At 54.8% G+C, this 21,157-nt stretch overlaps 1 protein-coding gene and 1 long non-coding RNA gene across 2 annotated transcripts; one reads left to right on the forward strand and one right to left on the reverse strand.

The window, feature by feature from the left end:
- Nucleotides 1–66: 66 nt before the first annotated feature.
- LOC140700279 (uncharacterized) lies at nt 67–2,334 on the forward strand. Its single transcript, XR_012078663.1, has 2 exons — nt 67–1,004; nt 1,450–2,334. It is a non-coding gene; the product is annotated as an uncharacterized lncRNA (long non-coding RNA).
- On the reverse strand, nt 2,018–18,130 carry SUN2 (Sad1 and UNC84 domain containing 2). The gene is made up of 18 exons (XM_072973538.1): nt 17,880–18,130; nt 15,350–15,507; nt 14,307–14,509; nt 13,790–13,927; nt 13,117–13,212; nt 12,672–12,765; nt 11,594–11,664; nt 10,173–10,300; nt 8,607–8,861; nt 8,090–8,167; nt 7,566–7,609; nt 6,837–7,002; nt 6,244–6,465; nt 5,911–5,995; nt 5,437–5,552; nt 5,120–5,287; nt 4,653–4,745; nt 2,018–3,706 (listed from the first exon to the last, which is right to left on the reverse strand). The coding sequence occupies exons 2-18, from the start codon at nt 15,469–15,471 to the stop codon at nt 3,593–3,595; spliced, it is 2,193 nt and encodes a 730-aa protein (XP_072829639.1). The 5' UTR covers nt 15,472–15,507; nt 17,880–18,130; the 3' UTR covers nt 2,018–3,592.
- Between the last annotated feature and the right edge of the window lie 3,027 nt (nt 18,131–21,157).

Below are 21,157 nucleotides of genomic sequence, written 5' to 3' on the forward strand. Positions count from 1 at the left end.
GTGCCAACCTCTGAACCTCAGTTTCCTCATCCACAGCAAGAGGTAGATGCCTACATCAGGTTGTTGTGAGGATCCACTGTGAAAATGTATGTGAGGCCCTGATGTGTCCGGCACATGGGAGGTACCTGGTGAATGGTCACCACACTGCTTATCACTGACACTGGCTCCCAACTCCATAGCAGAGGCTGCAACTCGGGGGACAGGCTCAAAAGGAGAAATGTGGCACTGACACGTCTCTGCTGTGTAGCTGGGCTGTGCCAGGCATTTCCTTCACTTCATGTTTTTTGATGCTCACAGCTACCATCTGTGTGGCAGTTGGCAGTAGTTATGTTTTTCTAGTTAAGGAAACTGAAGCTCAGAGGAGCAGCGGAGTGCCCCCAGCCTCTAGCCATTCCCAGTCACCCTCTCCAGCGTGTCCTCTGGCTCTTCCTGGTTCCTTTGTCTACCGGTTCTTTCCCTCTTGCTTTCTGACTCTGGTTCTGCTTACAGGGCTGCTGCCCACCGGTGCCTTCATAGCAGGAGTTCCAGCGTTGAATAACACCCCTGCTCTCTGTCCCTGTGGTGGCTGCTGTGGAATTTGTGTTTCCACAGGATTTGGCCTTGTGGGACCTTGGACCAGGCAGAACTGCATTTTGCCCCTGTGAGCATAACCACTTTCTTTACATTTGGAACCTGTGGCCTACACCCTGGCCCCCCCCTCAGACACTCAGGAGGTCAGTCTGGATCTCTGTGGTCACCAGGCCCACACCTGCTAGCCAGGGGGCTGACTACGGCATATTATTGTCATTAGCAGGGACTGCAAAGGTCTCATGTGGGTCTCAGCCCTATGAACTATCTATTTGGAATGAAACACCAGCCCTTTTATAGTTGACAAATAAAATTGTTAATCCAATCATTTCAGATGGCAAATCCTGACCCTTCTGTAATGCAGCTAGCATCTGTGGCATCATTAATTCATCCAGGCCCACTGTTCTTGCTTATTGGCCTCCCTAGCATGGAATAAGGTAACAGGAATGGGCTGTGGTGCAGCGGGAAGCACAGGTTTGGTTGGGGTTACGTGGGATGGACCAGAGAAAGGATGGTGTGAGGATTGTGCCATGAGGGGCCCAGAAGATTTGAGCTTGTGCACATGGGCTCCAGAGGGCATGGGCAGAGACCCTGAGCCCTGATGGTATGTGGCAAGTTCCAGGGACTCTTACTGGTGCTGTTCACAGGTGTCTCCTTTGTTGAAAAATGGTGCTAAAATGCACTGCAGGTGTTGAGTGTGAACTAGGAGGAGGTGAAGCGAGCAGCAGTTGCTTGTGGGGTGAGCCCTAGATTAGCTCTTTCCCGGTGCAGAAAGCTGAGGGCTTGAGTTACTGAATTTGTTACTCCACCCAGCACCCTCTCCTGTGGCAGATTATCCCCTAATTCCTCCCTACTGACCTGTTCCTGCCTTTATTTTCTCAGCTGTATGGGGCCCAGCCCTGGGCCAGGTGCCATGGTCAGGAGAGGCGCATTTCAGAGTCCAGTTGGGGAACCACCCCAAGCCCTTCGAGCTGCTCTTTGGAGGCACTGAATCTGGGAAGGTATTTGCAGGGAAGGGCCAGGACCTGCTCCCCTAAACTGGCAGGTTCTAGCTCTTCATCCCATCCCAACGAAGGTAGAAGGGACAAGTTAGTGTAACTCCCACAGAGGGGGTTTGCTACGCTGATGGTGGACAGGCTCAGTGGTGACGTGGTAACTTTTTCTACCTTCTGCTCAAATGGCACTGAGAGGGAAGAGCTTTCTGCTTCATAATGGGACATCAGTGATGGCTAATAAAGCCACCTCACTTCTTTCTCTTGCCGACCCTTGAGCCCAGAGTCATGGGGATAGGGCCTGCCTCAGATCCCATCTCAGCTGGGTTTTAGCTGAGAGGCTTTGCTCTCTAAAGTTTAGGAGTAAGTCTTTGGGGCATTGTTCTGGCTAAGAATTTATTCTCTTTTCCCCAAGAACAGAGTCCCTGTACAACGGCCAGATAAAACCACACACTCCGTTAATCCTGGGCATAATTTATTTTTTGCATAGGCATAAATTAGAATCTGGAGATTTAAAAAATTAACCAACAGTGCAGCATTTGTGACAGGAGAGCGCAAAACCTGGTTGTCTGGGGGCAGAGGCCAGTGCTGGAGGACCACAGGGTGGCTGGGGAGCCTTGCCTTCATTCCAGCTCCATCCTCCAGGAAGCCATTCGGGGCACCCACCTGCACAGCAGCCCTTCCTGCCCCCTCCCCACAGGCCAGAATGACCCAGAGTTGGAACCAGTGTCCCAAGCCCCTCTTGGCAGCCAGGTTACAAGGAACTGAAATCACCCACTGCCCCACAGAACGGGGCTAGGAATCAAGCCCTTAGCTTTTCAGTTAAAAAAACAGACCTTGAAAAATATATACATAATACATCAGGGACTGCTGGGTCCAAAAGCCCACATGTCAGCCCCCACCCTCTTCACCCAGCCCCCCACCCCTGACTGCCTACCCCCCATAGAAAATGAGTCTGAAAGGAAACAGAATTGAGCAAGAGCTGAGAAAGCCCCAACAGGGTGGCTGAGGGTTAGGGGCCTCTTACATCAGGGGCCTGATGAGGGTTAGGGTAGAGCCAACAATGCAGAGTCCAGGGAGTCCCCTGCTCCCTACACTTTTAGCTGGCCCCAGATGGCCGTGGCCTCAAAGAATGAGGGCTCCCCGCACCCTGGGGGAATGTGGCAATCTTGCTCTGGGACACGGGCAGGCCCTAGCAGGAATGGGGAGCAGAGTGCCCCAGTCCTAGCATCAGAGAGAAAGCAAGTACTGTCCCAGCAGAAGGGAATCCTATAGGGCTGGCTCCAGCCTCAGCCACACAGGCAGCAACCCTCAGAAGCTCACAGGAGCCAGACCTTCTAGGGTACAAGAAGCGCCATGGCTCACCTTGACCCAGGACAAATACAGTGTATAGAAGCCCTTCAGGAAACCCATGGACTAAGCTCCCCTAGGTTGCTGGCGCTAGCTTTTTGGGGGAGCCCAGCTGCCCTCTCCCAGGAGCTTCCTGCCAGGGTACCAGTCCCAACCTGCACCCTGAGCACCCTCCTCCCAGAGGGCCTCACTTCCCTGCCTAGGGAGGGGGCGCAGCTCAGCTGCCCCAGGCTGCAGCCTGGTACTGATGGCTTTGGCACCTGCTTCGTTTACAACAGCAGCTCTCTGGATGCTGGCCCTCCCCTCGGGCAAGGGGCAAGCAGGTCTCACCCATTTCTGCTGGAACATGTGCACTCATTGTCTCTCCCTGCCTCCATTCCCCGTGACTTGCTACATATATACACCCTCCCAGGAGTAGTGGCCGGTGCCTGGCACGCAGAGAGCAAAGAACGAAGAGAGACACCGGAGCCTGCTGTCCCCACCGAGCTGCCCGCCAGTCAAGAAAAGCCTGCGTGTTCTCTCTCGTCTCCACTGGGCCAAGGGCTCTTCTTTCTTGCTCCTGGAAGTCAGTGTGCTTCAAGCGTGTGGGGGAAGTGGCAGGGGTGCTGCTCACCTACCCCCAGAGAAGGGGGCACGTGCTGAGAGGCGCTGGCCTCCCAGCTGGCCGGCAGCGCAGAGAAGGCTTAGTGGGCGGGTTCCCCGTGCACCCTGAAGCGGTAGATGCAGGTGTACTCGGGGTGGCCCCAGTTAGTCAGGATCCGCAGCTCCACCACCTGGTACGTGGCCATTTGAGGGTCCTGGGTAGAGAAGGCAGGGGTAAGAGTCCTCAGGCCTCACCGACAGACAGCAGACCAGAGGGGAGACAGCCACACCTAGGCCAGACGCACCTCCCGCCCAGGCCGCTGCAGAGAACCAGGCTTCAGACCCTGGAGCAGTTTTCAGCTGATGGGCCGAGGGGCCCCAGAGGCTTCAGGGGCCACCAACCCATGGTAGGCTGCACTCAAGGCCGGCTCATGGCCACATGAAGATGGCCTTGTAGCTGAGCACCAGCATGATTCATCCCAAACTGGGCTAAATTCACAGGAGCTCATTATTCACAATGAACAGAACTAACTTCATGGAGGGTTTGATAATATTGATGCTGAAGAAGAATTCCTTTACTCTGAATTAAGCAGAATTATTTTCTCAAGTTCCCACCAGGCCTCTGTCTCCTCTGCTCATTTTCAGCTGAGGGCTGAAATGCCTTGGCCTGGTTGCCAGGCCTGCCTCTCTTCCTGCCTCTGTCCCTTTTCCACCTTACCCAGTTCTTCACACTAGGACTTGCCTGGGTGGCGCTCAGGCCACCTGCCACAGACTCACCTGAGCTGGAGACTGGGAATCTGTGTTTCTAACAAGGGCCTAGGAGACTGATGCCCACTCAGGTTGAGGCAAGAGGCCCCTCTCAGTGCCCCAGCCACACTGTGCTGCCTGAGGCCCAGCCGGGCATGCTCCTCAGACACCTGCCCTTCCCAGGCAGCCTTCCCCAACACCCCCATCTGGAAGGGGCCCCTCCCCTGCACTGATGTCTACTTGGGGCACCTCTCCCTCGCCACTTGGACAGCTATCTGTTCCTTACCTTGAGCTGTGGGAAAGCAGGGCTTCTCAGAACCCCCAGTGCCCGGGCTAAGGTAAGTACTCAAAACGTTTGCTGAGTGGATGGGAAAATAAATATGCCCCCTCTGCTAGTAAAATGGAATCCCATACCTGAAAATAAAATGTCTGAATGGGCTCCCCATCCTGGTCATAGGTGAACTGGCCAAGGAGCATCCCCTCCTGCTGCAGGTCTTCATCGAACCCCTGAAGAGAGAGTGAAGAAGGGAGGGAAGATCCTGCTCTTAAACGCGGGCCTTGGCCACCAGGGAGGAAGACCCTACCTCCCGATTCCCCCCTGGCCCCCTCCTAGCCGGCAGGGCAGGTACCAGCCTCTGCGGGGACTGCAGGGGCCTGAGCTCTGGACATGGGGCTGTCCTGTGGTCTGTGACAAGTCACTTAATGCCTTAGGCCTCGGTTTCTTCCTCTGCAGCCTGAGGAAATGCCATTTCCCACCTTGGCGCCATCTCTTCCGTATCTGCTCCCTTCCGCCCAACCAAAGAATGATCATAACTTTATCCTCAACAGAGACTCCCTGGGTCCTCCTGCAGCCCCTCTGGCCCCCCAGGTGGGATACTCACAAAGACAGCGAAGTCTTTGGGGGCACTGGAGATGGTGCTGTTGGGCGACAAGGACTTGGGTACATGCTCTAAGGTGACAGCAGTGGGGCGGATGCGGGCAGAAAGGCGAACCACAGCAAAGCCCTGGGGACCCTGGAAGGCCCAGCAGTTGCCTGGGTGCACATCTGGCTGGAGGGGAAGAAAGTTGGGTCAACACACAGCAGGTCACGAAGGCAGCCAGCCCTGAGCACAGCTCTCGCTGACCTGGGAAAGGACAGTCACCCAGGCAACTAGTGCTCAGGGCCACACTCCTGCTGTTGCCCTCACTGGGTGCCTACCTGGAGAATGACTCGGGGAGACTGGGAGTGGTACCACAGGGGGATACCAAAGAGGCTGAGGAGGGCTGTCTTGGTCTCGTAGGTCTCAGAACATCGGGTACTGATAACACTGGCCCCTGAGACAGGAAAGAAAGACAGGGTGGGCGCCTGCGTGGCGAGGGAGACCCCGACAACTGCTTGGCTCGCCAGCTCAGGGAACCCGAACAGGGACTGCTATTGCCCATCTCCTCTTTGAGAGCCAGTCCTCACACCTAACCCAGACCACAGAGCAGCTGTAAGCATCAACTCCTCCCCAGCCAGGGATGATGCTCAGTACATCCTGAATTCTTCCAAGTTTTCATCTGCCTTTGTTGCGAGTTCTGGGTTGGGCGATTTTTTCTGCTGATCTTAAGCCCTGCTTGCCTAGCACCACGGCTGCCCTGGCAGATGCAGGGGGCCTGCCAGTGTGGGGGAAGGGAGGACAGGTGTACACACCTCCTGATTCCAGAGCATAGTCCACCATCCCGATGCGGTCCTCGCTGTAGCGCTTCAGAGCTTGGTTTACAATGTGGTGCACCTGCTAAAATACAGGCACCCAGAGCAGTTGTAGTGGGACTCAGAGACTTGTCCACCCCTGTGTCCCCACTGTTAGGAGCCAGGAACCCATGGACTGAGCCCTCCTACGCCTGCACCATGCTGGTGTCCGGACAATCATGTCACTTACCTAGGCATATGTGCACCTTCCCAAACCAACCCCAAACCAATGTGTGTGTGTGGGGGGGGGACAGATTATCCATTGGGGGCGGTCCAGGGACATACAGTCCTCACCTCCTCTGTCACCCCAATCACGCCTTCCTTCTGCAGCGTCAGCCCCAGGCTGGCCACAGCCTCCCTCGCCGACTTGCCCTGCATCTCGGCCACGTGGGCGAGGACCTTGCTCTCCAGCTCCTGCAACTGAGCTTGCATCTCCTCTCGCTGAAGGAGCCCCGTACGGGTTCCCCCACCTCGGAGAAGGAACTGGCTGATCCAGGCAGGGAACTGAGACTCCACCTAGGCACCAAAAAACGGTCTCACTCTGGGAGGCTCACAGGGACAGTGGAAGCTGCCACGGCACAGCCCTGGCCAGGCTGGGGTGGTGCTGGGCTTGGGTAGAGGGGACAGGGAACGCGCACCCTGCTGCAAGGGGAGAGCCCGTGCATGCCTGCTCGGGCCACAAGGATGCGAGTTATGAACAACCCTCCACGTAATCAATGAGAAAACAGGCAGAACTTCTGTCAAAGAAAGCCAGCAGCTATGCCAAGTCCAGAGTGGGGGCTTGTGGGACTAAGGCCACAGGGGCAAGAGGCTCTCTGCTGTGCAGACTCCCAGGACTGTGTCAGAGGAGGGGTGTTCAGCAGGGGACTTGGATGGTTCCAACTCACGTCGTCCCGCACAGCCTGGAGCTGCTGGGGCAGCAGGCCCACTTGGTTCTCCACCGAGCTCTGCTTCAGGGTCAGGGCTGCCAGCTCCTGCCGCAGGCCTGCCAGCTGGCTCTCCAGCCGCCCTAGCTCCTTCATAGCACTCTCCTGGAAGGACTCCTGGGTCATCCTACTCCCAAAGAGAGAAGAGTAAGCCTTGGATCTCCGGTGAGGGTAAGGCTATGCTGGGGAAACAAGAGGATCCCCTATTGGCACCTGATATAGGTGCTTGCCCACCACCCACTGGGGAGGGCAAGGCCTGCTCTTGGAAGTTCTGGCTGTAGAATGCAGCTCTGGTGCCTGTGACTTGGCTTGCCTGTCCCAAGGAGCGAATTCTTATCCCATTCCCTTTCTAAGCCCAGACCCACAATTCACTCTGCCTTAGCTCTCACACCCTCCACAAGTACAGACGTCTGGGGCGTGGGAAGACAGCCTGCACGAGGCTGTACAGAGAAGACAGTTATGCCCATCAGAGAACCCGTGAATCCCAATCCTGCAGTGCCTTAGCCCCTGCCCCACCTCCGCTGCATCTCAAGGACGGACTCTGAGCAGGGGGCCTGAGCTAGTTTTCAGCCACCTCCCTCTCTGCTTCAAGCACAGTCAGAACTCTGCTGTGGGGCTCTGCTCCCCAAGTCCTGTCAGGGGGTGGGGGTGGGAAGGAGCAGGCCTAGGCTAGATGGCAGTGCCTGTTACCTTTGCCACTCGGACTTCAGCTGCTGGAGTCGAGCCTCAGACTCCTATAAGCAGGAAGTAGGGACCAATACAGGAAACGTCAGGCTCACAGCAATCAGTCTCCCAGAGCAGGGACTGTTCCCTGTGGGGTCTTTGTTTAACCACATCCCCATCCCGGGCCTCCCGACTGTTCCAGCAAACATGACACTGACCTCCTGGGTGAGGTCCTTACAGGAGTCTCACCCTGCATCTGTGGGCACTTAGGCACTCACCAGTTCACCCATTCACTCAGCACGTTACACGCAACACAACAGGCCGCTTGAAAGTAGCCCTTCCTGTTCTCAAGCGCACTCCCAGGGCATCCCCGCAGAGCGTTCCAGCCCAGGTGGATTCAGTTTAAGCAGAAGTCAGGAGGCTACATGCTCTTCTCCTCATTCTGCATCTAATCAGGCCCTTCGGGACCCAGCTGTCTCTCTCAGCCCAAGAACAGATGATGAACTGATCAGGCCCCACTGTAGGCCCCAAGTGCCCACAAGCCGACCAACCTGGGAGGCCTGGACAATCTTCTTGAAGAGGTCCTCTGAGTCTTGTTGATGCTCTGCCCTCAGGGCGACCAGTTCTTCCTACCAGGCATAGGAGAGAGGCTGAGGATTTTACGAGTTGTGCTCAGAGAACTGCTTACAACCAGTAAGTGGTGTAACTAGAATTTGAACCAGGCCTGTTTGACTGCAAACTTCAGCTTGCAGCCTTTCTGCTGCAGTGCTTCTTGGAAACATGCAAGACTCCTCTTGATCTTTACCACACACCTACACGGTGTGCCACACCCACGTGGGCCTCGTGCCAGGTACCCTGCACCCTCGTGAACTCACAACCAGGGGCGGGCAGACAGGAGAGTCTCCATTTTAAAGAGGAAACTAAGGCTTAGAGAAGGTGAGTAACTGTCAAGGGGCAGAGCTGTCTGACCCCGAATGACACACTGCTGTCTCCCTTGTGTCAGGGTGGGCAGGGCCTCGCCTCCTCCACCCCACATAGCCAGGGTGTCGCCCAGCTCCTCTCTCCCACCTGGATCCGAGCAGCGGTGTCCCTGCGGAAGTCCTCCTTCAGGGCGGCCTCTCGGCGGCTCACCAGCCCCTCCAAAAGCGCCAGGGTGTCCTCATGGCTCAGGCCGCCGCTGCCTCCCTGGCCCCCTGCCCCTTGCCGCAGCTCCAAGCGTTCCAGCCGCAGGGCCTCCTTCTGCCAGCTGGAGGAAAACTCGGCAGCAAGATCTTCCAGGCGCCGCTCCAGAGAGTGTACCCGGGACAGAATGCGCTGCTCAGCCTGGCAGGGCGGGGAGGGAAGAGCCACAGAGGTGAGGGACTTATGACAACAGTGCTGCCTGAAGAGAATCCCAGAAACACCCAAATGAAATTATGAAAGTCTGTCAAATGTCGGTTAAAAGGCAGGAGCCTACTGAATGCAGAGGTTGGGCTTAAGATATGTTCATTTTTTGACTTCCCCCATTTTACAAGATAAAGTAGTCCTGAAATTGAATTGCAGTTGATATCTTTACTAATGCTCAAAAAAGGAAAAGTTAAAGATGACGACGTGTCATTGTTTTATAAAATAAAATTATGGTTGGGAAAGTAAAATCCACCAAAATAAATGGTTAAAAACGTGATACCACGTTAAATTCAGTGGAATGCAAGCAAAGTTCAAACACTTACAAGTAGGGAACACTGAGTTTTACACTTTTTTCTGGACCCCAGGACCTGCACACACACATTCTGGTTGTGTGCTCATCACCCTCCACCGGACCGCGGGCACGGACTGGGCCTGACCCTGACCCATCTTTAGCCTCTGCAGGTTGCAAAAATGGCCACTCCCTGCGTCTGTGCCCTCTGCAATGCGGCCTCGCAGAGGTGGAGTTTTTCCTTGCCTGTGAATCTGGCCTGGCTCTGAGGTTTGCTTCAACCAACAGAACGTGGCAGAAGCGACAGGGTGCTGGTTCTGAATCTGGGCCTCAATGTCTGGCCCAATTCTGCTTTCTTGAAACCCTGCCCCACCGCTGAGAACAAGCCCAGGCTAGCCTGCTGGACAGCCAAGGTGCATGGAGAAGATGGCCCACCTAGGCAAGGCCTAGGCCAGCCCGCACCTGCTGACCCACCAGTCAGCCGCAGACACACGAAGGGGTCCAGCCAAGATCAGCTGTCCTTGTTCAGACCACAAGAGCCACCCAGAGGACCTGCAGGCTCATGAGCTACTCCAATGCTGGTACTTTAAAGGCACTGATTTTGGGGGGTGGTGTATCTGGTGGTAACAGGTAACAGACCAGGACATTACCTGACTCATGAAAGGTGCTCAGTAAATCCCTGTGAAATTCTATTGAAAAGGAACAAAGTAGACAAGATGATTTGTCTGATTTTTTTTCCTTCTGTTTTCTGTGTTTAAGATGGCAAATAACTTTTGGACAGTTTTGAGTCATATTTAAGTGCAGACAAAACATACCCCCGACACCTGCATCCCAAACAGTAGAAAAAGGGGTATCCTGGGAGACGAGGCAGCACCTCTTCAGCTGTGTATAAGGAGTATGGGCAGGGACTGCAATGGTACCTACAGTCTGAGCGGCAGCCTGCGACCTAAGATGCTCACCTGGAAATGTGGGGACGAGTCTTTGGACCCCCACACCTCATGCTGCTCACTGCTGCCCTTCGCGGCCCACCAGGAAACCAGGGCGGGGTGGAACGTCTGCAGCCCGTAGGGGTAGAAGTGCCACGCTCCTGCAAATGGAGGAGAGGATGGTTACCCAGGCCCCGGGCCACAAGCAAGGAAGTGCACACAGGCAAGGACCACAGCCTAATCAGCAGTGCATCTGCAAGATGCTCTACATTGTTCCCACCTCTATCACTGAACTTCCACACTTTTTACATAGTTGTAATTATTGTTCATATGTGTTCAACTTTTGATTTGATAATTTCATGTGAGTTTCACAATTTCATGAGTTGCCCCTATGCCCTCCAGGCTCAATTTTACCAATTTACAATTAAAGACCATGCTTTATTTTTTTTTTAAGAGTTGGTTTTATGGGTTTAGCATCTACTCAAGTTGTATTTCTTTAATTATACTAAGGTAGAACATTTTTCCAAGTGTGGATTTCCTTTCCGTTTCCTGTTACAAGAACAGTGTGTTCATATCCAGTGGAAACTGGGCACTGTCCTTAAAATAATAATGATCCTTTATAATCTTATAGTGTTTTGTTCAGGAAGCATGTTCCCATGTGTTATTTCAGTTTGTTTCACCATCCCCTTGTGGGATTGGTGGAGCCAAGGTCGTGATGGTGTCACAAGGAGATGCACAGGGAAAATCTGAAAGGCACAGGAGTGGAGTGACCAGCTCAGGGAGAGCAGTAAGTGTGGGCCCGTCCAGAGGGTCTGACTCAAAGTCTGGTAGTCACATGCTTCCTGTTGCACCTGCTGGAGGCAGACAATGTAGAGCATCTTGTAGATGACAGGCATCTTAGTGCCAAAAGGGGCTCTTACTTCTTTTTACTACTTCATTGTCTTGCTCTTAAACATAGCTGAAGACTGAACTTGATGTAACAATTATTCACTCACCAAGACTACGTCCTGATTTGAAATGGAGGAAAATGACTACTAGTCATAACAGTGTCAGAGTCCCTGCTTTTTACCCTAATACGCCTGTACTAGGGCATGTTCCAGCCCTGCGGGCTCCAAGGATGCTTTAGACATGTCAGGCAGTCTGGCACAGCAGCCCAAACCAAGGACAAAATCAGTGGATCGGGGCACTTCCCCTTCCACCCACCGGACATCCTGAGAACGAGGCAGCATTGGCCAACGGAGGACTCAGGAGAGGCAGACAGGATGCTGCCCAGGCTGGATCCAACCCCCCTTACTCTGCCTCCTTCTTTTTTTGTAGGCAATCACTGTCCCTCAAGGTTTCACACTTCTGCTCTGCACCAGCCTCGGCCCACACTCTGTCCCGCCCCTCTAGCTCGCCAGCCCATCTCCACAAGCTCTCACCCAACCCCTTCCTGTGACAGCGGGCAAGCTCACCATAGGTCAGGCCAGTCAGCAGCAGCAGCAACAAGAGGAACCACAGGAACGTCTTCAGGGATGAGAAACGCCTGGACCACAGGAGGGGAGAGAGAGGAGGTGGAGGTGTCAGGAGGGCGCCAGGGCCTCTCTGTGCCTCCAGGAGGTTCTTTGAGACTTTTTCCTGAGTGCTGAACTAGCCTAGGAGGGGATGCCCTCAAGCTTCTGTCTTGCCAGGGCCTGATTAGGTGCTTCAAGGCTTTACCTGAAGGGCTTGCTTGGAGTGATGGGGACAACTCTCACTCCGTGAATTTTATTGATGGTATTAAAAATAAAAACTGAGGCCTTTGAATAACCTAAAACTTTCATGTATAAGAGGTCCTCTAAGCAAGCAAATATTTTAAAAAAACAAAAAAAAAAAACAACCCATGGAACTCCTTAAACAAACAATGTTTTCTTTTAGAAAAATGAGGACCCTTTTTTGGTAACATGAATCCATCCTTGCCCCTCTTCTCAACATAGCTGGCTGCCCACTGCAACCACGATTATGGCCAGAGGGACCTTGACTTCCTGGCTGTTTTCTTTCCTCTGCCCAAGGGTCAGTCCCCAAATTCTGGTTCTGCCAGGTCAGGGACCTGGGGAGCAAACCCAAAGTATCCTCAGGCAAAACCTGTTCATGGTTTCTGTACACGATGTGCTGAACACCAGGAGTCTAGATCACCATGGCCAACTGGGAAGCTGAACGTTCTGGGAAACACACTGACTGCCTAGAGCCTCAGGCCCGGCCAGCAGGAGGAGGGCCAGGCTCGTCTGAGACTCAGAAGTGGCTGGGCTGGCATTTAGCAGGAAGTGCTCAGGAAGAAATCAGAACCTGTGTTCCAGAATACTCCCTGCAGAGCTGTCAATTCAAGGAGCAAAACCTGACCCTGAGTTCCAGCCTGTCAGGCAGGGAGGGGCTCGGCACCCACTCCACACTCACTAGTAAAAGGTGCAAGTTAACTGGGAAAAACCTTCAGAGAAACAACCACATTCCAGTTTAGATGCTTTCGTCAGCCCCTTCTGTCCTGGGGTCTTCTGATTCGCTGTCAGTCTTGCTCACCTGGTTAAAACGAAGACATCAAGGAGGGAGGCAGCTGTCGTGAGGCGGTACCAAGTGGTGCCAATCCACCAGTAGAGGAGTCCGAAGAGCCGGCCTGGAAGAGGGCCCGTTGAGCCTAAGTGCCACCCTGAGCCATCGGCCCGCGTGTCCCCACCTGCAGCCCTCCCTGCCCCTACCCTGGCCCTGACTGCCAGTGCGCCTGTGTCCTGTTCTCCGATACCCAGTTCTTATAATCCCACCCGCCCACTCTGCCAACGCCCTCCATCCAGCTTCCAAATGAGGGTGCTCCCACGGCTCCTGGCTCCCAGTGATTACTCTAGAAGGAGCTTCCCCCCACGGTCCTACAGTCCCTTTGTAATGGGCTGGATGCCTGACTGCAGAGAGATGGGGAGCAAGAGGCTGCCAGGGAGAGTGGAAACACGTGCCCAGAGCAGCCAGCACCCACCTGGAGAAGTGACCACCATCCAGAAAAAAGAGGCCACCTGAGACACAGCGTTTCGGAGCCGTGAACCTGAACCCCGCTGGTCTGTCTCTGAGTAACCTGCAGGGAAGGAGAGGGAACCATCTCAGCTTGTCCTCACTCTTAAGAGCCCTGGGACATGGAGACTGTCACTTGTCTTCCCCTTTAGAATGTGAGCTGAGACCCTGTGTCACTCTCCTTTGAGCCCCCAAATGATAGAGGCTGGCAGCTAGCAGGTTAGTAAATGCTGGCAGAATGAAGTGCCAGGTTTCTGACATTTTATTTCCCTTGAAGTCTGTGTCTGCTTCCCTCTCCTCGCCAGCAATCTTCAAACCACTGATCAGAACTGGACTAGGGGATCAAGCACCCCCTACATGTGAAATCCCACATTAAAACCCTTTCTGGGAATGAGTGAAACAAGGGAATTGGCCACAGGCTGCTCAGGCCATGTGGGGCCAGGGCAATCTCAGCCCAGTGTATTGAGGGCCACCCAGGCCTGGGCTCAGGGTACCACGGCGGCATAACAGGGATGCCCAGCCGAATACTGGGCTCTCTCAAGCCGTCAGGGGTGCCTTTCCTGGCTTCCCATCACCTCCCCAGCAGCCCGGGAACCTGGTGGAGCATCTCCCTGAGGCTAGGGAGGGAGGGTGTCCCCTACCTACGTAGTCATCCTCGGAAGAGTAGCCCGAGGAAGACCCGAGGAAGTCCTCAGAGAGCTTGTTCTCCTGGAGCCCGTTGATTTTGCTGCTCTCAGTGCCACCTGTGCCTCGCCTCCTTCTCACCCGCAGGTCCTCACCTGAGGAGGGAAGAATGTGGGGTTCTCCTGGGGCTGAGATGCTCTGAGGAGGGTGTTCCAGAGGGACTTATGGGGACACCCTGGGGAGCAACTCTGATAAGCAGATGGACTCTGCTCTTAACCCCTCCCGAGCTCTCTGGGTCCAAAGGAAGGTGAGCTGGGACTGGTCCCTTTAAGATGATAAAGTGGCTATTTTATCATCTTAAAGGGCCTGGGAGTTCAGACACTAGGCTGCTCTTCCAAGGGTTTCCAAAGACAGGGAGCCCCACTTCTGGCCCAGCAGTGGTTTGAAAATTTCCCCGGGGGGTACTTTTGGACCATAAATTTCCAGAGGAAGCAGAGAAAGCAAAGGCCCTGGAGAAAGGTGGTGGACACTCACTCCAGTAGGGGTCCCCATGCAGCTGGTCGTCCAGGATGGAGTTCCTAGTGAGGGAGGCGGCGAGGGCGGCGGCCCGGGGGCTGCCTATGTAGGACTCCCTGACCACAGACTCGCTGTAGTAGGAGGTGTGTGCGTCGGAGGAAGGGCCCAGCTGCGGTGCTGGGGAGAGGCGCTTCATGTTGCTGGACTTCCTCTTCAACGTCCTGTGGGATATCAGCCAGGAAGAGGGGAGGTGGGAGCAGGCAGGTAAGCCTGGCTGGGAATGGGAAAGTGGCTGCTCTGCCCTCCTCTGGTGAGTGGGTCGGCCCTGTTGCTGGGCAACTAACAACTCCCATCTGCTGACTGTCTAGTCCGCAAAGCAGGTACTTTCTCTGCTCCCACTATCTCTGTATCTCACAAGCAGTTAGGTGACATCATCAGTAAGTGATGGAGCCAGGATTCAAATCCAGGTCTCTAACTTCAAAGCCAAAGTGTTCTCTCATGCTTCCTAATGGATTAGTAATTTCTACAACCCACTGAAAACCCAGGCCAATCTGACCTGGCCTCCTAGTGCTAGTCAAAGCCTCAGGGGCTGTCATCCGGGCCTCCCGGCTGCAAGTGGAGCAGGCTGAGGCGGGGGCCTGCCTTAGCTCGTGTCCCAGCGCCCCTCAGACTTGCTCCTCTCCTCAGCTGCTCCGCTGGCCCTGCCGAGGACCTATAGATAGTGTGACACATGGGTGTGGGGCTGGGAGGATAGCCAGACTGGCACACCCATCCATCCACAGCAGAAGGGGTTCCTGTGAGCCCGGCTCTCTGTTCTGGGGTTTCCGGACTGGCTTATTCTTGAAGCTGCCTCTCCCCACTTCCTGTTCTCTGAACACGAGGGCAGCAGCCTGGCTCACAGTACGGGGAGAGGACACAGCCGTGAGCCCTGGCATCCCCATAGGTGTGCATGTCTGACCTCTGCCCACAAAGGCTGCAAGAGGAAGAGGTTATGCAGTGAACCGCCCAAGCCACGTGCTGTGCAGTCAGAGTGATCCACGGTTGGGGCGGGGCAGCCCTACCTGAGAGGGCTGTCTTTAAACGCAGTGCTCTGGCTCCCCATCACTGAGCTCCCTCCACTGCTGCTGCTGCCATCATCGTCACCCTGGGGGTAGCGCGTGAGGCGCTGGCTTCGTCGAGACATGATGAGGTGGGATGAGGACCCTGAACCTGAAGAAGTCTTGGGAGAGAAAGGAGGCCACATGAGGCTTGGAGCTGTTCTCAGCCCCTCCCCAGGGGAGGAGAGACAAGGCACTGGACCCCAGCAAACAGACCACCTCCTGAGATGTGGGTGAGATGGGGCGTCTATTAAGCATCCCAGGTACCCGGCTGCTTACATACCCATTTCTGATCCTTATGACCAAGGGAGCAAGGGAGGTGTCATTACTCCCATCGTGCAAGGGGGGAAACTGAGACACTAAGGTGATCAGTAACCTGCCCACACCCATCCAGCCTGTAAGTGACAGATGCAGGGTTTGAGCTCAGATCTGACAGGCAGCAGGGCCTGGGCCTTTCCACTCTACCCAAAAGTTTTCAAGTTGTTTCCGGAGTGTGTTGTTGTGTCTCCAACTAGAGTCTTTTATAGCCTCCAATATGTTCAGAACAGGCTGCAGACAGAGTTGTTACACAACAAATACTTGTTAACAAACTAACAAAACAGTCAAGTGGAGCAGCAGTATGAGTGTGGGATTACGGTCAATCTCTTCCAGCCAGATCAGTCACTACGTGGGTGGGAAACCAAGGCTCTGGAATTGATAACGAGGACTCAAAGGAGGCCGAGGCGAAAAGATCTGGTAAAGCGCGGCATTCTACAACTCGAGGAGGATTCATAAACCTTTCAGCTGTAGAAACCCAAATTCAAAATCTTGAAGACCAGCGTGAGCAGTGTGAACACGTTGCCTTCGCTGGCCTGTATCACAAAGTAACTGTTTCACTTCAGCTGGCTCAGGAGTCCCTAGTACTTGCAACTTATTATCACACCTAATATTCCTGGTTGATACTTAAATGACTAGTTCTCTGGGTTGTGCCATAGGCTCTAATACATCCCAATTCAGACTACAGAAACCAGAAGATCTGGTTAGTCCAGCTGAGGAATTCTAGAAAGTCCTCTTCCGCAAAACAAGCTGCCTCATGTCTTGGTCTTATTGGTGTCTTCACAGGTAGGAGGCCCACCTGGCATCCTGCCCTAGTTTTAGGTGATATTGATAGTAGCCACAACTGATAGTAGCCACAGCAGGGTCTGGGTCTGGGTCTTTTTCTAGATTCCACTCCTTATAAGGTAATTCCACCCCCACTACTGCCCTCCCCACCTGAAAGCTCCAGAGGCCCACACAGGCTCCTCCCCTTAAGCCCTGCCCTGCTGAAGTTGAAGCTTTTGCCCCCGGGGTAGGAACAAAGCAGTGTGTTTCTACAGAACTCAAGCTGCCGCTGGCAAAAATATAAATAAATATTCAGATGGAGGTGTGTGTTTGTGTGTGGAAGGGGGAAGGGGTGCTGAAAACCGCCAGCAGTCTGCCTCCACCCTCCCAGGGGTGCCTTTTAGTCTTTCCCATACAGTTGGCTATCACAAAACTGTTTACCACTGAGTCTGGGTTTCACAAAATGCAGGTCAAGGCCCATCCTCCAAAACAAAACAAGACGTGAGCCTATAGGAGAGTCAGAATAGACCCCCCCCCACACCTCACACACAAATACAATCAGTTAAGAAACCCTCAAATAAAACATCCCTCCCGACGAGTGAGCTGAACCACATCCTTTTCTCAGCTCCATCTTTCCGCGCCCCCGTCACCAACTTATACAGCAGTATCCATCCAGTCTTCAGACTTAATCTAGATCCTGGGCGTCCTCCGCAGGACGTTTTCGCACTTTATTCCCTCGTGGGACCTGTAAAAATCTCCAGGTGCTAACTCCATTCTCCCTTCATTTCCTACTGGCTGAACCTGCGGAGGTTATTTACCAACCACGCGCCTGCCCTGCCTCTCGCTCTAAGTCACACCCCCGCCCCCTATTTGTTTTGTTTGGCTGCTGCTGCTTTTTTTCAGAACTGAACAAAATGGTCCTTCCTCCTATTCCCAGAGTTCTGACAGGCGGCGGCAGGAGCAGAGAACTGCCTGCCCTTGGAAACTGCCTGACTGGCACGAAAACGCAGGCACTGCCCTGCGCCAGTTTGGGACAGCGGGGCCTTCTCTCCCCTCCTCCCGGGGAGGTTCGGCCCGGGGAAGTCCCGCCTGGAGACATCCGCCCTCCGGACTGACCAGTGCGGCGGCCAGTCCCGGGGGCGGGGACCGGGCGTTGCCGATGAGTCAGGGCGGCCTTTGCATGGTGCTGACCCTTCCCGATCGGCCCAGGGGCGTGCGCCGGGCGGGGCTGGAGCCCGGCCCAGCTTGGCCCGGAGACGAAGAACCAGGCCTGGGCAGTTTGGCTCTGGCCGGTGCCGCCCAACGATGACCCCGGGGTCAGGCCGGGTCCCGGACCCGAGGGGAGGCGGACGAGGCCAGCCCACCACCCTCGCCCCGCGCGTCCGCCCGCCAGAGGCCCACGGCCGGCTGTTACCTGCTGCCGCCGCTGCTCGGGGAAGGGCCGGGAACGTCGGAGGCCCGCCGCGTCGCCCAGGCGCCCCCCCTTACCGCGTCAGAGTCCGGGGACCAGCGCTCGGCGCGGGGGTCCGGGGCAAGCTGGGAGCGGCGACGCTGGACAAGGAGGGCGGGCGGGCGGACGGACAATACGGCCCGCGCAGAACCGCGCTGCGCGAGTGGGGCCAGGCGGCGCGCTCGTGGCCAAGTGTGTATGTGTGTGCCTGTCAGTCAACGCTGACAGGCCGCAGCCCATTGGCCAGGCCCCGCCCCGCGTCACCGCCCACTGTCGCCGCCCATTGGAAGATTTGAACACAAAGGCCCCCGGCTCGCCCCGCCCGCCGCGTGGGCCCCGCAAGCGGGGCGCGGCCAGGCGAGAGTCCGCTCGTGGGAGGTGCGGGCGTGGGAGCGACACCTGGCTGCGGGAGGACTCCACTGGGGCCTGCCAGCAGGGGCTCGGCCGGGCCTGACTGCGCACTTGATTCCGGAGCTGGTGGCTCAAAACACGTGAGCCATCTACTAGCGCTGCCTCGTGAGCCTCCCCCCACTCACGGCCTTCTGGGATCCAGCGCTCAGCAAGCTGACTCCACAGGGCCTGGGTGCCAGGACCCTAAAGGCACTATGGTTGGGGGCACAGCCTCCCCGAGGATGGCCCAAGGGAATAAGGAGGCTGATGACCCCTGGCCTAGGGCCCACTGGGAGGGGTAGCACCTAGTGGGCCCTTACTGAACCCTCAAATGATTGTTGGAGGCACAAGTGTTCTTTTGGGCATTTCTACACTTTTTTTTTTTAACAATAAGTAAATGGGTTCATAGAGTTTTTAAGTGATTTGCTTAAAGTCACACAGTTAAAGAGGCAAAATTGAAATTAGAAGATTCTCTCTACATCCAAGTCTGCGTGTTTTCCATTTCAAGGTTGACTTGGGGATTCCAGATCAGGCAGAAGGCTCTGCCACTTCCCAGTCTGACCCCAGGGCCCCCAAATTTCAGGGCAGAAGCTTTTCTGGGTTTTAAGGAGGAAGCATGCCACAGTTGGCCCCGAGAAGGTGAGGATGGCTACCTGTTTCTCTGCCTTTCTCAGATCTGCATGTGGAATGAGCGCTGAATACTAAATGAATACAATACTGCCTGACTCCAAGGGTCCCTGCCCTGGCTCCCCACTGACCAACTCTACAGATGCAGAGAAAGGGCCCAGCTTGGGAGGAGTCACTTCTTGTGCAAGCTCTTGTGAGGGAGAAGTGTCGTTATTTCACTTTTAAAGTGCCAAGAGGAAGAGACTAGAAACGACAAAACCACTGAGACCGGACAGGAAGGTGCTGGGGTAGGAGAGTGAAGAAATGTGAAGCCCTTGTGCTAAGTCCACTCCAGACAAAAACAACCCACCCTCCCTCGGCCTGCATTGCCCCACCTGGAAAAGAGGGGCCTCACCTGCACTTACAGCATCTTGAAGACAACAGTGCTTGCTTCTGGGGTTAGACTGCATACGAGCTCCCTGAGGACAAGGGCCGGCTCTTCAGGACCTGGCACAGGGCCTGGATCATGTCTGAGCGTCTGCTGAACGTAGAATGAGTGAAATGAGAATTCAAATCAGATTTAGAGTCAGTGTCCAGGTAGGGAGGGGCCTTATCTTGACACCTTCTTCTCCTCAAGGTGCTTAACTCCCTGGTTCTGTCCTCGCCAGTTCCAGGGGAATCTCCACATCCCGCCACCTGCACTGCAGAGCCAGCTTCACTTCTCTCTGAGGACCCTTCCCAGGATGTGCTGGTTTGTAAAACAAGAGGCTGCGTGCCTTCCACTGGTTTCAGGCAAGGGCCAGGCCCACAGGCTGGCTGGAGGCAGCCCTCTAGTAAACTGTGTTGCCTCTGTGGGCCTGTAGTAAGTGAATTATTAGCCCCAAAGATGTTAGGTCCTAATCCCCGGAAGCAGTGAATGTTACTGGACATGGAAAGTCTTTGCAGATGTGATTGAATGAAGGATTTTGAGATGGGGAGGTTATCCTGGATTATCAGGGTGGGCTCTAAATGTAATATCACCAGTGTCCTTATAAGAGACAGAGGAAGGAGCAAAGTGACTGGCCGCAGAGTGTGTGGCCATGAGACCAGGAATGCTGGCAGCCACCAGAAGCTGGGAAAAGCCAGGAATGGCTTCTTCCCTGAGACTCTCGAGAAAGCAGGGCCCTGCTGACACTTTGATTTTGGCCCAGTGATTTTGATTTTGGACTTGTGGTCTTCTAAAGTGTAAGAGAATAAATTTCTGTTGCTTTAAGTCACCAAATTTGTGGTAACTTGTTACAGCAGCCACATAGGGGTCCGTCATAAGGGCCCCTGGGAAATTCCTGGTCTAGTTGTTCAAGGCTCCCACACTTGTGCCAAGCCCCTCCCTCTTTCCAGACGGTCCCCTCTGACAGCACCTGTCAGCCGAGTGCGATCACACAGCCCTGCCTCCCCATCTCTGCTGCCCCGGCCTCTTTGCCATCTTCTCCCTCAGCAGGACTCGGTCCTTCCAGACTCCGCTGTCTGTCCTGCAGCTGTTCATTTGTCTAGTCTTTTCCTATCACCCCTCTTCTCTTTTTCACTGCTCGGTTCTTACCACTCCTCTCTCCCATCATCATTTCATAAACAGTGGCAGGGCGGAGGTGGCCAGCTTGGCCCTGGCTGGAACAGGGTCCTGGTGGCTGACAATGTGGCCACTGCTGTGGGGCCAAAGGATGGCTTTCTCCATTGCCAGGCCCTTTTGCCTTGGGGACCCCTTTCTTCATAAAAAAGATTTAAAATTATCTTCTACCACCACATTGGTAGAAAGATGACTATTATCTAGGCTTGATTCATAAGTAAGTGTTCATCATTATTATACTTAATTTTTCTTCCAGTTTTTCTTCTTCTTCCAGTTTTAAAAGAAATGAAAAGATTTCTGGGGGCCCCCAAAGCATCCTGCATTCTGGGCGTCATGCCTGCCCTGCTTCATGGAGAAGTTGGCTCTGCACTGGGAATGCTGAGGAACAGCTCAGTGAGAGGAGCCTCAGCTGGCTCCTGCCCCAGCGCCTGCTTTGCCAGGGGACCAACCCGAGTGCTCTGGGACCACAGAACACCCCCCCCACGCAGATCCAGAGCAGCAGCAGCCCTGGGAGGTCCCGCAGCAGCGTGGGCTGCGGTGAAAAGCAAGGAGGATGCAGAATCTGCAGCCCCGGGTCTAGGCCGGGGCACCACTGGCTTGCTCTGTGACCTGCTCTGTGAGCCACTGCACCTCTCATTTGTAAAAT

The sequence above is a fragment of the Vicugna pacos genome, chromosome 12 (genome assembly GCF_048564905.1).
Source record: "Vicugna pacos chromosome 12, VicPac4, whole genome shotgun sequence".
Lineage (NCBI taxonomy): Eukaryota > Metazoa > Chordata > Mammalia > Artiodactyla > Camelidae > Vicugna > Vicugna pacos.